The sequence below is a fragment of the Mustelus asterias genome, chromosome 12, assembly GCF_964213995.1.
Source record: "Mustelus asterias chromosome 12, sMusAst1.hap1.1, whole genome shotgun sequence".
NCBI classification, from domain to species: Eukaryota; Metazoa; Chordata; class Chondrichthyes; order Carcharhiniformes; family Triakidae; genus Mustelus; species Mustelus asterias.
Window position 1 is genome coordinate 6,266,690 of NC_135812.1, and position 14,426 is coordinate 6,281,115.

A 14,426-nucleotide genomic window follows, 5' to 3' on the forward strand; every position below is an offset into this window, starting at 1 on the left:
TGATCATTGCTGGCAATTGTCTGGTGCCAAAATTATGAGAAACGGAATGCACTGACAGACATTCTGCAACTTTGTTCATGGGAAGTTGGATGACATACTGGTTTATAAAAGCGCTATAGCCAATAGTGCACAATCTATCACTACTCTGCGGCTGAAGTGGTGCTGTGTTTATCCTTCATTTGTCTCTTTAAGGTCACATCTAAGGGCTGTCTATTAAGAAAGATTTTCAGGCTAGAAGATGTTGTAAACATCTGGCTGCATTTTAGAAAGAAACATCTGGAAATGGCTACTCTTCAATCTTTTCCTTAACATCCCGAAGCTTTTGATGAATGCATTCAACCTTTATATAGACAGATGATCAATACATGAGGGGAGATATTTCTGAACATACTGCCAAATGCACCAGATTGCCCAGTTGTGGCAAATTTCCGGGAAATCAGTTGTAGAGCACCACTGTAAAGGAGCCCACCTAATTTCCTTCCATTTAAATTCTATTCCTTTACTTGCAGATATTCCAAATGGCAGGGTTTTCCAGCTTTCGCCATGCACCCAGATGTAAACCCAGCATATTCATCCGAGTGTTCCTTTCATGCTTTAGAGATTTCCGAGAAATGAAATCCAGTTATGTGCTCACCCTGTGCCATGGTTTCCCAGGTAATAGAGTTTCCTGGAGACTGGAGTCCAGCCAATCCATCTTGAAGGGACAGTAATTCATTGTAATCCCCAGATGATGTTCAGGACTTCTTGAGATATATATCTGCCATCAATAATTGTTGAAGTGCTAATATCAGCTGCAATATAAAGAATAACCCACTGATGAGTTACTTCAGCTTTAAGAAACATTATACAGTAGATCGTCAAAATAAATTTCACCTCTAAAAGAAAGGTTGTCTTTAGAAATAATACAGAAATTATGAAAAGTCACTTGAAACAATTTTATTCCTGCAAAACAATATATTTTTAGATATAGCTAATTCTTGGTTCAGGTACATAGTTGTATAATACCTCAATTGAATGGCAATCTAGTACAGAACTTGAGTACTGATGAAAACAGACATTTTGTCTAAGCTTTTCATCTTGCAGTCATAGGAACTAGGAGCAGTAATAGGCAAAATCAGCCCTTTGAGCCTGTTCCACCATTCAATCAGATACTGGCTGATCCCCGCCTGGTCTCAAATCCACTTCCCCACCTGTTCCCCATATTCTTCTTTCCCTTTTTTATTAGAAATATGTACATCTCCCTCTTAACCATTCAATGATTCAGACTCCAGGGGCGGAATTTTATGAGATTTTTTTCTAAGTGTCCAGAATTGCAAGAATGCCAATGTCAGGGGAAACAACCACTTTATTCTACTTGAGGAGAGAGTGATGATTGGTTGGCAAGTAAACTCTGATTGGTGGAGATGTTGCGATGGAGACTGCATCAGTTGATGGTGACTGACAGTTAACTACCAAGCAATGTTTGAAAATGTAAACCAGGCAGTTTGACTGTGAGGAATGAACCAGTAAATGGTTATCACTTATTTTATTTAACTGAACCAAATTCAATGTGTGGACATGTTCTTTCTGTCTGAAAAGAACAGGGCCTATGTATTTACATATGAAGCTTCCAGAACACACAAATGTGCCACAATGCGAGCCTGATTGACATGTTTAAATTGATAGTCAGTGTACTTTATTAGGATTATTTAACAAATATTGTCCAATTGCAGAATCACATCTAATGTTAGATACTGTGCTTTGAATTTTGCAAGCATGGATTGGTTGGGTATAGTTTGTACCTTGCCTATTGTGAACAACAGAAGGAACATGAAATGATCCATCAATCTTTGGGAAGTATGGCCTACATACCAGCATTACCTTGGCACTGAAATTCATATACCACATTACACACTTGTGTGATTGGCAGAATGTCTTTTTGGCTTGATAGCAGCATCCGGTTAGTGATATGATTTTCTTGTCACACGTATTAGTATACAATGAAAAGTTTTGTTTCTTGCGTGCTATACAAAGCATACCGTTCATAGAGAAGGAAAGGAGAGAGTGTAGAATGTAGTGTTACAATCATAGAGTAGAGAAAGATCAACTTAATATCAGGTAGGTCCATTCAAAAGACTGATGGGAGCAGAGAAGAAGCTGTTCTTGAGTTGGTTGGTACATGACCTCAGACTTTTGTATCTTTTTCCTGACGGAAGAAAGTGGGATCCTTGATTATGCTGGCTGCTGGTGAACACCACTCGAGTTGCTACTGCATAGTAGGAGCATGAAATAGCTTCAGCTCTTGCTCAAATTTTTGAGATACCTTGAGCTTCCAGGGAAATCTGAGGTAAACTTGGCACTTTATAGGAGTGAAAGATTGGCGAATTGTATCAAAGTGTTTTCTCACAGTGTCCAGTTCCAGACTGTTTCACACATAGCTACATTATTAAAATCATTGCATGATGTACTAAGTAAGAAACAAATTTGTCATAATAATTTACTAATCCTAGAAAAGACCTCAATTGTGTCACATTTGTCAGACGTGGTGCTTCTAAAATAGCTTCCGTCTTTTTAGGTGTTTTATGTAGGCCTTTATTATCAATAACGTGACCCAAATACTGGACTGATGACTGGAAAATGTCACACTTTTCTTTCTTGATACGCAGACCACATGCTTGAAGATTTTCCAATGTTGCTTCTAAATTATTCAAATGCTTTTCTTCTCTGGACTCTGTAGTTAGAACATCATCCAGGTAACACTGTATATCAGTGTGACCACTTAAAATCGGATCCATCAATTTTTGGAATAGGGCTGGTGCAGATGTTAGTCCAAAAGGCACTCTTTTATAATGTAAAAGACCTTTACAAGTACAACAATGGTAAACAATGGTTGAGATTCAGTGGCTACATTCATCTGCTTGTGAAAGATCAATCTTGCTGAATTTTTGCCCACCTGATAACCCAGCAAACAAGTCTTAAAGGAAGCGGATATTGATCAGCAAACATCACTGGATTTATGGTTGTTTTTAAATGACTACAAATACGAACCAAACCATCTGGTTTCATGACCGGTACGATGGGAGTATCTCATTGTAATTGGCTCCAACACACCAATGTTAACAAGTCATACTAATTCTTCTTTGGCCTTGGGACGAATTGCATATGGTACCGCTCTTGCTTGCACGGTGGCACAGTGGTTAGCACTGCTGCCTCACAGCATCAGAGACCTGGGTTCGATTCCTGGCTTGGGTCACTGTCTGTGTGGTGTCTGCATGTTCTCCCCGTGTCTGTGTGGGTTTCCTCCGGGTGCTCTGGTTTCCTCCCACAGTCTGAACAACGTGTAGGTTAGGTGCATTGGCCATGCTAAATTCTCCTTCCGTGTACCCAAACAGGCGCCAGAGTGTGGAGACAAGGGGATTTTCAGAGTAACTTCATTGCAGTGTTAATGTAAGCCTCCTTGTGACACTAAGAAAAACTTTTTGGTTGACCAGTAGGCTTAACCTTGAGTTTCACTTGAACTCCCTTCATTGAGCCAAGTGTTTCTTCGAATGCCCTCTTGTATTTATCCAGAAGGTGCTGTAGATCTGTTTTGGCATCAACCAGCGTGAAGACAGCAATCCAGTTAAGCTTTATCTTCTCCAACCATGATCTTCCAATAGAGCTGGAAAATTATCACAGACCACACGGAGAGGCAACTCCGCTGTTTGTCCACTCATTCTTTGTTGACCATGACGTAACCTTTTCTGTGTATGTTCTTAAAATCACATTAGCTGGTTTTAAAGGAAGATGTTTTAACTTTTGTTGGAATGTAGTCTCAGGAATTAAAGATACAACAGCACTGGTATCAACCTGGGAGGCAGTGTAGTAGTGGCATTATCACTGGCCTAGTAATCCAGAGACCTGGTGTAATTCCCTAGGGACCCAGGTTCCAATCCCATCACAGCAGATGGTGAAATTTGAATTGAATAAATCTGGATTTAAAAGTTTAAGGATGGCCATGAAACCACTATCGATTGTCGTAAAAACCCATCTGGTTCATTAATGTCTTTTGGGGAAGGAAATCTCCCATCCTTACCTGGCCTAGTCTGGCCTACATGTGACTCCAGACCCACAGCAATGTGGTTGACATTGTCCTCAGGAATGGGTAATAAATGCTGGCCCATCCAGCGACACCCACATCCCATGAATGAATAAAAAAAACCTCCATCCTAATAGATTGTCCACTTAACTTTAGAATCACCCAGAATCTATGTGATTCATGTCATATGGATAAGACGTGCAGTCAGAGCTCCTCATCATATTTCTGGACATTCTCTTCTTCACAGTCATTAGTCCTTTCTTTCATGTTGTAAATTATTTTTTTAGAATGCAACTTATTCTTCTTGAAGATACCTAGATTCTACTGAATATTCTTCTCAGGGAATCTGGTCTAGTCCAACAAGCTTTCACAATGTGATCCATTTTGCCACAATTCTTGCATTGACTATTCTTGCTCCAGCACTTACTCACTGAATGGCCCACTTTAGCACATCTGTGACATGCTTGTTGCTGTTTTGACTTCTTATGGACAGTTCCCAACTTGTGGATCTTCATTCCTGCACCAAATTGTGAAACCTATTTAGCAGCCTGTTCCATCAACACTGCAATTTCTGCTGCTGTCTTTGAAGTCAAAGCATGTTCAGTGACCAATCTTCTTTATAGCCTCATTTTGGAGACCACAAACTAGACGATCTTGAAGAGTATCTTCTAATGACTCACCAAATTCACAATGCTGTGCCAGCCTTTTTAACATACGCACAAACTGAGCAATGCTTTCGCCTTCACTTGATTCCTTTGGTGGAACCTGAACCAATGATTAATGGCTTTGGAGAGTAATGCTCTTCAAGGATCTTTGTCAAGTATTGTAAGTTTTGGTTCCTGGCTTTGCTAGATGACCAAGTTCTAAAGAGAATTGAAGGTTTTACTTCCTATTGTATTGAGAAAAGCTGGTACAAGCAACTCATGTGTAGTTTTATTCACTTGTCCAAAGTACTGCAAATATGCTACATAGGAACTCCATGTTTCATTTTCTTCATTGTAAGGACCCATGGATCCTAATTGACCTGCCATTTCCCTTGCAGGCATGAGTGACTTAAGACTGCTCAGTATTTTTTTTTACTGTCTTTCCAGCACTCCACTTCGTACCCTGGAGACCGCTGACTTGATATCTTTTTTTCAAACAGCCCTCGCGGTACAGCAAAGCATGCCTTCTTTTCAAATATGCCAGATAAAACCTCATCCTTCTCTGACTGGAATTAACCCCACTTTTAAAACCACATAGAGAGCTTCCACCCTTTTTCAACTGCATAGTGAGTTTCGCAATCTGCCGTTACACAGTGCGATATGTACACGGACCCTGAAACCAAAAGAGAAAATGTTGGAATATCTCAGCAAGTCTGGCAACATCTGTAAGGAGAGAAAAGAGCTGATGTTTCGAGTCCAGATGCGCACGGACCCTGCAGCTTAGAGGAGTCTACCCAATTTTTTTCCCCCGGTATGAAACGCAATATTTGTTTTTACTTCTTTTTCTTACTTGGTCTCCTTAGAGTAGCACTTCTTTAATTCTGTTGTTGATTTCCCCCAGCATTCTAATATTCAAAATGCGAGGACCCATGATTTTTTTCTCTACTTAGGATCTTTTCTCTAGGTTTACAATGAAATAAAATCCTGACTTGTTGCCAATTCTCTTTTTGTAATGTCCTAACTACGTTAGCCATTGTGGCTCGATGGACCAAAGGGCCACCTTCTGCACTGTAGGGATTCTATGATAGGCAAAATAGGAACAGGAATAGGCCAATCAGCCCATCAAGCCCACTCCACTATTCAATTAGATCATCATCTACCTCATCGCCACTTTGCCAAGTTATCGTCATTTCTCTTGATGTCATTAGTATCCAGAGATCTATTGATTTCAGTCTTGAACATGCTGTCAATGATTGATCTCCCACTGCTCTCTGTGGTGGAGAATGCCAAAGATTCATTGAGTGAAGAAATTCCTCATCGCCTTGTTCTTAAGTGGCCTGAAAATGTGTCCCTTGGTTCTAGACTCACCAGCCACTTGCATTTATGTAGTAAAGCTAGTTTTTAAAAATCCCAAAGTTCTTCACAGGAAAGGTTAGCAGACAGAATTTTACATGGAGACTTTTTTTTAAACTACAATTGTATAGGGTGTTGGTGAGGCCACACTTGGTGTATTGTGCAGATTCCTGGGATGGCAGGACTGTCAAATGAGGAGAGTTTAGGTTGGTTAAGATTGTATTCATTGGAGTTTAGAAGAGTGAGAGGGGATCTCTAAGAAACTTATAAAATTCTAACAGGGTTAGACAGGGTAAATTCAGAAAAAATATTCCTCATGATGAGGGAGTCCAGAACTCAGGCACATAGTTTGAAGGTAAGGGGTAAACCTTTTAGAACTGAGGTGAGGAGATTTTCTTTCACTTAGTGAATGGTTTATGTATGAAATTCATTGCCACAGAAAGTAGTTGAGGCCAAAACGTCGTGTGATTTCAAGAAGAAATGAGATATAGCTCTTGGGCTAAAAAGATCGAGGGATATGGAGGGAAGGAGGATCAGGATATTTAATTTGAATATCGGCCATGAACAGCGGAGCAGGCTCAAAGGGCCAAATGACTACTCCTGCTTCTAGTCTGGTTATGATGTGGAGATGCCGGCGTTGGACTGGGGTAAACACAGTAAGAAGTCTAACAACAGCAGGTTAAAGTCCAATAGGTTTATTTGGTAGCAAAAGACACTAGCTTTCGGAACAGGCTGTTCCTTCGTCAGGTGGGTGGGTAGCATTGCTGCCTCACAGCACAAGGGCCCCGGGTTCAATTCCCAGCTTGGGTCTGTGTGGAGTCTGCACGTTCTTCCTGTGTCTGTGTGGGTTTCCACTGGGTTCTCCGGTTTCCTCCCACAGTCTGAAAGATGTGCTGGTTAGGTGCATTGGCTATGCTAAATTCATCCTCAGTGTACCCGAACAGGCGCCGGAGTGTGACTGCAATGTTAATGTAAGCCTACTTGTGGCACTAATAAATAAACTTTAAACTAGGGGTCCTAGTTTGAGGATAAAAGATAAACCTTCTAGGACTGAGGTGAGGAGAAATTTCTTCACCCAGAGAGAGGTGAATGTGTGGAATTCACTACCACAGAAAGTAATTGAGGCCAAAACATTTTGTGATTTCAAGAAGAAATTAAAATTGATTTATTAGTCACAAATAAGGCTTACATTAACACTGCAATGAAGTTGCTGTGAAATTCCCCTAGTCGCCACAGTCTGGCGCCTGTTTGGGTCAATGAACCTAACCAGCACATCTTTCAGAATGTTGGAGGAAACCAGAGCTCTAAGGGCTAAAGGGGTCAAGGGATATGAGGGGAAGGCAGGATCATAGAACCTCTACAATGTAGAAGGAGGCCATTCGGCCCATCAAGTCTGCACCAACCACAATCCCAACCAAGCCCTATTCCCGTAATCCCACATATTTACCCTGTTAGTCCCCCTGACACTAGGGTCAATTTAGCATGGCCAATCAACATAACTCACACCTCTTTGGACTGTGGGAGGAAACTTGAGCACCTGGAGGAAACGCACGCAGACACGAGGAGAATGTGCAGACTCCACACAGACAGTGCCCTGAGACCGGGAATCGAACTCAGACCCCTGGCGCTGTGAGGCAGCAGTGCTGTGATGTGGAGATGATGTGCCAAGATGTGGAGATGCCGGCGTTGGACTGGGATAAGCACAGTAAGAAGTCTCACAACATCAGGTTAAAGTCCAACAGGTCCAACACTGTGCCACCCCAGGATCAGGATATTGAATTCGATGATCAGCCATGATCGTAATGAATGGCATAGCAGGCTGGAAGGCTGAATGGCCTACTCCTGCTTGTATTTTCTATGACATTAGGGAGGATGACAATGCTCCAAGGGAAAGGTTTTTAATCCCCCCGCCATTTGAAACCCCTTCCCCCCAGGCTGAGGAATGAGAGTCTGAAACAAACGCTGCACCTAGACAACTTTTAAAAGCTTGGGGGGGAAGGCAGACAATGATGTGCTAATTTAATAGTGAAATCTTAGAGCGGAAAGGCCATGAATTAAATATTTACCTGTCCTCAGCACCTTGTTAAACCCGTTGCCACGGCAACAAAGCGACTGCGAACGTCACTGCGTCAGCGGGACCGTTGGCCTTTCATTTTTGAAAAATAAAGTCAAATATTTTTCCACATTGAACAGGAATGTGGCTCCTACACTAAACCCACATTCTTCACGCCGCATCTGGTCGCGTGTATGTTTTCTTAAAATATAAAAACTTGGTGCAAGTGCCCTCTCCCCTCTGACCTCTGACCTCTCCCCCCCGCCCCGGTTGGTTTGTGACTCGGGCCGGGGAAATGGCTGTCGCGGGCTGAGGGAGAGCCGGGCGCTGGACTCTTCCCAGCATGAAACACCGGCCTCAGAATGACAGGTAAATGGCCCAGGAAACACCTGAAGAAGGAAACCCGGAAAGCTGCGGGATTTCTCGCTCCCCTCTCCCGCATGTTGAGATCGACTTCTTCCCTCGCCCGCGGTCAATCAATGTAGTCGAGGAGAGTGAGTGCCTTGACGGAGAGGCCTGAGCTGTTTCCCTTTTCGCTAACGCCGGCCTTCGGGACACACAGCTCCTCCTCTACTCTGATTTCACTCCCCATCCCCAGATTTATGTATATTACACGCAGAGAAAGAACCTGCATTTATAATCAGGTCCGCAAGGCTCTCCAAACTGAAGCAGCCCATTAACTACTTTTGGACTGGCACAGTGGTTAGCACTGCTGCCTCACAGCTCCAGGGACCCGGGTTCGATTCCCGGCTTGGGTCACTGTCTGTGTGGAGTTTGCATGTTCTACTCGTGTCTGCGTGGGTTTGCTCCGATTTCCTCCCATAGATGTGCAGTTTAGGTTGATTGGCCAGGCTAAATTGCCCCAGGATGCATAGGTTAGAGGGATTAGCAAGGTAAATATGTGGGGATATGGGGATAGGGCTTGAGTGGGATTGTTGTTGGTGTGGACTCGATGGGCCGATTGGCCTCCTTCTCCACTGTAGAGGTTCTATGATCCTATGAAGTGCTATACCGTGAAATCTGGCAGCCGGTTTCATAGAATCATCACAGAATCCCTACAGTGTAGAAGGAGGCCCATCGAGTCTGCACTGACTTGCCAACAGAGTAACCCCATGTGTTTACCCTGCTGATTTCCCCCCCCCCCCCAACCTTAGGGCACAAAGGAGCAATTTTGCATGGCCAATCAACCTAACCTTCACATTTTTGGAGTGTGGGAGAAAACCGGAACGCCCAGAGAAAACCCATGGGGAGAACGTGCAAACTCCACACAGTCACCCAAGGCCAGAATTGAACCAGGGTCCCTGGAGCTGTGAGGCAGCAGTGCTAACCATTGTGGCACCGTGCCACCCTCAAAGTTAACTGAGTTTGTGCTCAGTTAGTACCCCCCCCCCCCCGCAACTTCTCTCTTCCCCACACCCCCCAACAACAAATGAAAAGTTGTTATTTTTGGTGGTATTGGTTGAAGCAATTAATTTTAGACAGGACTTGGGATATTTTCCGGTCCAGTTAAACCAACAAGAGCTACATTTTTTGTTTAATGTCCCAACAAAATGACAGCACCATGACAATGCTGTACTTTCTCAGCACTGAACTAAAGTCTCAGTTTAGGCTGTGAGGTCTGGAGTGGGTCCTCAGTTGTTCCAAAATTTGAGCACAAATATATATATTGACAATGCAGTGCTGAGGGAATTCTGGACTGTCAGAGTCTTTTGAGTGAGGTGTTAATTAAACCAAGGAGCCATCTGCCCATGGCATTATTTAAAAGAGCGACAGGGATGTTATCTCAGGTGTTGTGGCCAATTTCTATCCCTCTTTCAACATTACGGAAGTAGGTTATCTGGTCATTTACCATATTGCCGCTTGTGGGATCTTATTGTCTGAAAAACTGGCTGCCACGTTTCCTACATTACAATATCAACTGCGCTTCCAAAGTACTTCATTTGCTTAAACGGCTTTAAATGACCTTTGGTCATGAAAGGTGCTATTACAATGCCTTTCCTCTAAGTCAGATGAGAGTGCCATCCTCTGAGCCAAAATTGCCAACGCCATGATGATGTTCCAAAAGAATGTGTTTACAGTACTAAGAAGAGGAATCCTTGAATGGAATTATGATCTTACACTTACTAAGTAGGGCCCAGATTATTGGTGGGAACTGGTTGCCCATCGCTGGAACACAGATCGCCAACGTATAAATTTTTACAAAGTTAATGTGCAACATTTAACTAGTACCAAATAGCATGGACTGATGCAACATGGATGCCTATTCTTCTCCGAGTGTCATCAGGACAAACTGCCTGCATTGTCTCTGGTGCTGGCAGCCTGGGTGGGAGGACACCTGTCCTCAGAGCAGCAGAAACTAAGCAGATGAAAGGGAGCAGCATCTCAAAAGTAAATAAATGTGATAAATGTAAAGTGCTGGATCTAATGTTTTGTTTTGATTTTTCATGGTATAGGAGACATTCGGGTCAGAGCTCTGGAACACAACACAGACCAGGGATCCTAAACAACCAAGCAGGAAGGGAATCTGAAATGCAGAAGGAATTTGTCATCGTGCACACAGACATTAGCCATCACCACGCGCAACCTTTAAATGGAACTGTAGGGGAAAGCATGGATTCACATCCTGCTTTATTTGTTAGGACTCCAGAGAACATGTCACATCCTTCCAAAGAAGGGGAGGTTCAAATCCAGGTGGATGCATCCGAAGACCGGAGCAGCAGACTTGGAGCAGGTGCCCAGCACTCAAATTCTTTTCATTCACATTCGCACTCTCATTCTCATGCCAGGGCAGAGGGCCCTGCTGGAGAAAGGTCTGAACAAGATGACAGAGAACCCACCAGCTCAATTTCAGAACTTCGATACATCTTTCTATGGCTTCAGAAGAGTCTCCCGTACATTCTTATTGTTTGTGCCAAACTGGTTTTCCAGCATGCATTAGGTATGAAAAACATTTCAGAAGCATGGTTTACATGTGGGGTTTTTTTTATAAATTGCATATTAATATTTATTCTTCTGAGATTCCAATGTCGTTCCTTGGTCTCCTGCAGTGGGAGACCAGGTGACCGGACCCTTGAGGGTTTTTGGGGCTCATATCTTTTCTAGGACTTAAAAAAATATTCTGAAAGCAGTTTGTAATGCACATCCTCAAGCTATTCTTGGGTGATATTTTGGTTAATAAAGGAACTGCACAGTGTGGACTTGAGCTATACAGACAGCTGTTCCAATTGCTAAATCATACTAAATTTGCTTATCTCACCGGTAGGAATGGAAGAATTTATTTTCATTCCCTAGGCTTGGGAAGCAATGGTTCCCATCCTGATGCTTCCCCATATCAACAAACAAATTTTCTAGTCAGTGTGGTTCTTTGACAGTGATACTCCATGGTTAAATAACTGCCCAACATTCACTGTTTAGTCTCGTACCTGAAGAATGCCCACTTGAAAGATATGGGAGTTTAGCAAGCATCAATGGAGCTGAATCTCAGAATAAGTTGATGCCTTCAGGAGAAGAGGAGAGCAAACTGAGGGGGTGAGGCTCAAAAACACCTTTAAAACTCAGTCCTTTGCAACATATGCTTTGGAGTTGCGCAGTCAGCTAGTCCCAGTGCTCTTCTTTTGGCGAATTGAATTGAAATGATGTGACTTTTCCCTCCAAATTACCACCTGCTAGCACCATGCGATGCTTTAAGTAAACCCAAGGCTACTTGAGCACTCACATTACAGTAATAAGTGCAAAGCTACAAAATCACTAAGTGTAAGCACCGTCTGCATATGGAATAACAACAGTTGTCACTGAAACCACTGAAGTTCACATTAGAAGAGAAGTTTGTTTGATCCTTTTCACTCATTTTACCCTCTGCAAAGGTACTGGACACTTTCTGGTACCTTTTGCAAGTGGCTTTTCTTTATATATAAGTCTGGGCAGTGATTCTGCTCTTAGTCAGCATTCACCTTTGAGCAAGGGATCTTCCAGCAAGAGTCACTAGATAGAGAATAAGGGGCAAGACCCTCTCTCTTTCCAGCAGAGGGCATGGATGAGAAGTGGAACCCTCTGATTTTTTTCCTTCTACAGAATGACTTTCTGATCTGCATGGATATGTTTCTATACCATCAGAAACTTTCAATGAGTCTGATTTTAGTTGTTGGTAATGATGGTGAGTTCAGCTGGCTGCCTAAGTGGGGTGGTTCAATAACACAGATGAAGCTGTTGGAATTTCAGCAAAAGATTTTCTATAAACTTGCAACAATTGATGGAGTAGCATTTCCGAAATGCACGGAGCCACAAATTCCCATCTGCAATTACATAAATAAACAGGTTGTTATTCACAAACTCATTAAACCAGCTTTCCTACTGGAGAGTCAAGAAAAAGCTTGCAGAATTCCAGAATCTTGCTGCCTCTGAGGTGATCACAACCATCTGGGGTGGGGTTTTTAAGAATTTATTTGTTCACAGAACGTAGACATCACTGGCTAGGCCAGCATTTGTTGCCCATCGTAATTTGCCCTTGAGAAGGTGGTGGTGAGCCACTTTTGGAACTGCTGCAGTCCATGTGGGGTAGGTACACCCAAGGTACTGTTGGGGAGTTCCAGGACTTTGACTCAGTGACAGTGAAGGAGCGGTGATCTATTTCCAAGTCAGGATGTTGTGTGGCCTGGAGAGTAACTTGTAGGTGATGTGTTCCCATGCATCTGCTGCCCTTGTCCTTCTAGGTAGTAGAGGTCATGGGTTTGGAAGGTGCTGTCAAATAGGACTATGGTGAGTTGCTGCAGTGCACCTTGTAGATGGTACACACTGCTGCCACTACGTGGAGGGAATGAATGTTTAAGTTAGTGGATGGTGTGCCAATCAAGCAGCTGCTTTGATTTGATTTCTTATTGTCACATGTATTAGTATACAGTAAAAAGTATTGTTTCTTGTACTCTATACAGACAAAGCATACCATTCATAGAGAAGGAAGGGAGAGGGTGCAGGATCTGGTGTTACAGTCATAGCTAGGGTATAGAGAAAAATCAACTTATTGTAAGGTAGGTCAATTCAGGAGTCTGATGGCAGCAGGGAAGAAGTTGTTCTCGAGTCGGTTGGTACGTGACCTCAGGCTTTTGTATCTTTTTCTGACGGAAGAAGGTGGAAGAGAGAATGTCCAAGCTGCATAGCTTTGTTCTGGGTGGTGTTGAACTTCTTGAGTGTTGTTGGAGCTGCGCTCATCCAGGCAAGTGGACAGTATTCCATCACACTCCTGACATGTGCCTTTTAGATAGTGGATAGGCTTTGGAGATTTAAGAGGTGAGTAACTCCCCACAGAAATCCAAACCTCTGCCCTGTTTTTTTGCAGCCACAGTATTTGTATGACTGATCCAGTTGAGTTTCTGGTCAATGGTAACCCCCCCAAGATGTTGATTGTGGAGGATTCAGCAATGGTAATCCTATTAAATATTATGGGGAAATGGTTGGACTCTCCCTTGTTGGAGATGGCCTGGTACTTATGTGGTGCAAATGTTATATGCCACTTAGCAGCCCAGGGTTAAATAGTCCAGGGCTTGCTAGATATGGACACGGATGGTATCTGAGGAGTCACAAATGGTGCTGAACATTGTGTAATCATCAGCAAAATCCCCACTTTTGACCTTATGATGGAGGAAAGGTCATTGATCAAATAGCTTTAAGATGGTTGGACCGAGGACACTATATCATGAGGAGCTCCTGTATCAATATCCTGGGACTGAGATGATTGACCTCCAACAACCACAACCATCTTCCTTTGTGTTAGGTATGACTCCACCCATTGGAGAGTTTCCCTCCTGATTCCCATTGCCTTTAGTTTTGTTAGGGCACCTTGATGCCACACTTGGTCAAACATTGTTCTGACCTCAAGGGTGTCCTTCACTAAAGAATGTTTGTGAACCAGATGGATTTCTTTTGGTGGCATTAGTTGAAAGATAAATATTGACCAGGACACCAGGGAGAATTGACCTTCAAAATAAAGCTGTTTGCATCCATCTGAGAAGGTCTTGGTTTAACATCTTAACTAGTATGCCATATAAACACCATAACTAGGAACAACTGAGGTGGCCAAGTATCTGGCTGTGTCCTTTGTGGCGTATTTAGGTTCACGTCACAGTTCAGTTAATTACTTGCCCTTCTCCACTTGAGTGAAGTTGTTTTTTTTATTAACAAAATTCCACTCCAGTCAATCACAAATATTTTTTGTTCTGTTAGGTATTGCAGTCGGTGTTGGACTGTGCATAACTTTCCTTTATGCAAACAAGATAATTATAAATCAGGTCTTCCTCCAGGTAGGTTTCTTTTATTTAAAAAGCAT

The 14,426-nt window shown here is 42.8% G+C and overlaps 1 protein-coding gene across 1 annotated transcript in view; it reads left to right on the forward strand.

Annotated features, from left to right (window-relative positions):
- The first annotated feature begins 8,370 nt into the window (after positions 1 to 8,370).
- The window catches only part of rnft1 (ring finger protein, transmembrane 1), a 32,528-nt gene continuing 26,472 nt past the window's right edge, over positions 8,371 to 14,426 (forward strand). Inside the window, exons 1-3 of the mRNA XM_078224647.1 lie at positions 8,371 to 8,476; positions 10,561 to 11,045; positions 14,324 to 14,400. Of these exons, the coding sequence (XP_078080773.1) occupies positions 8,451 to 8,476; positions 10,561 to 11,045; positions 14,324 to 14,400 (588 nt within the window). The 5' untranslated portion in view covers positions 8,371 to 8,450. The remainder of the gene's footprint in view (positions 8,477 to 10,560; positions 11,046 to 14,323; positions 14,401 to 14,426) is intronic.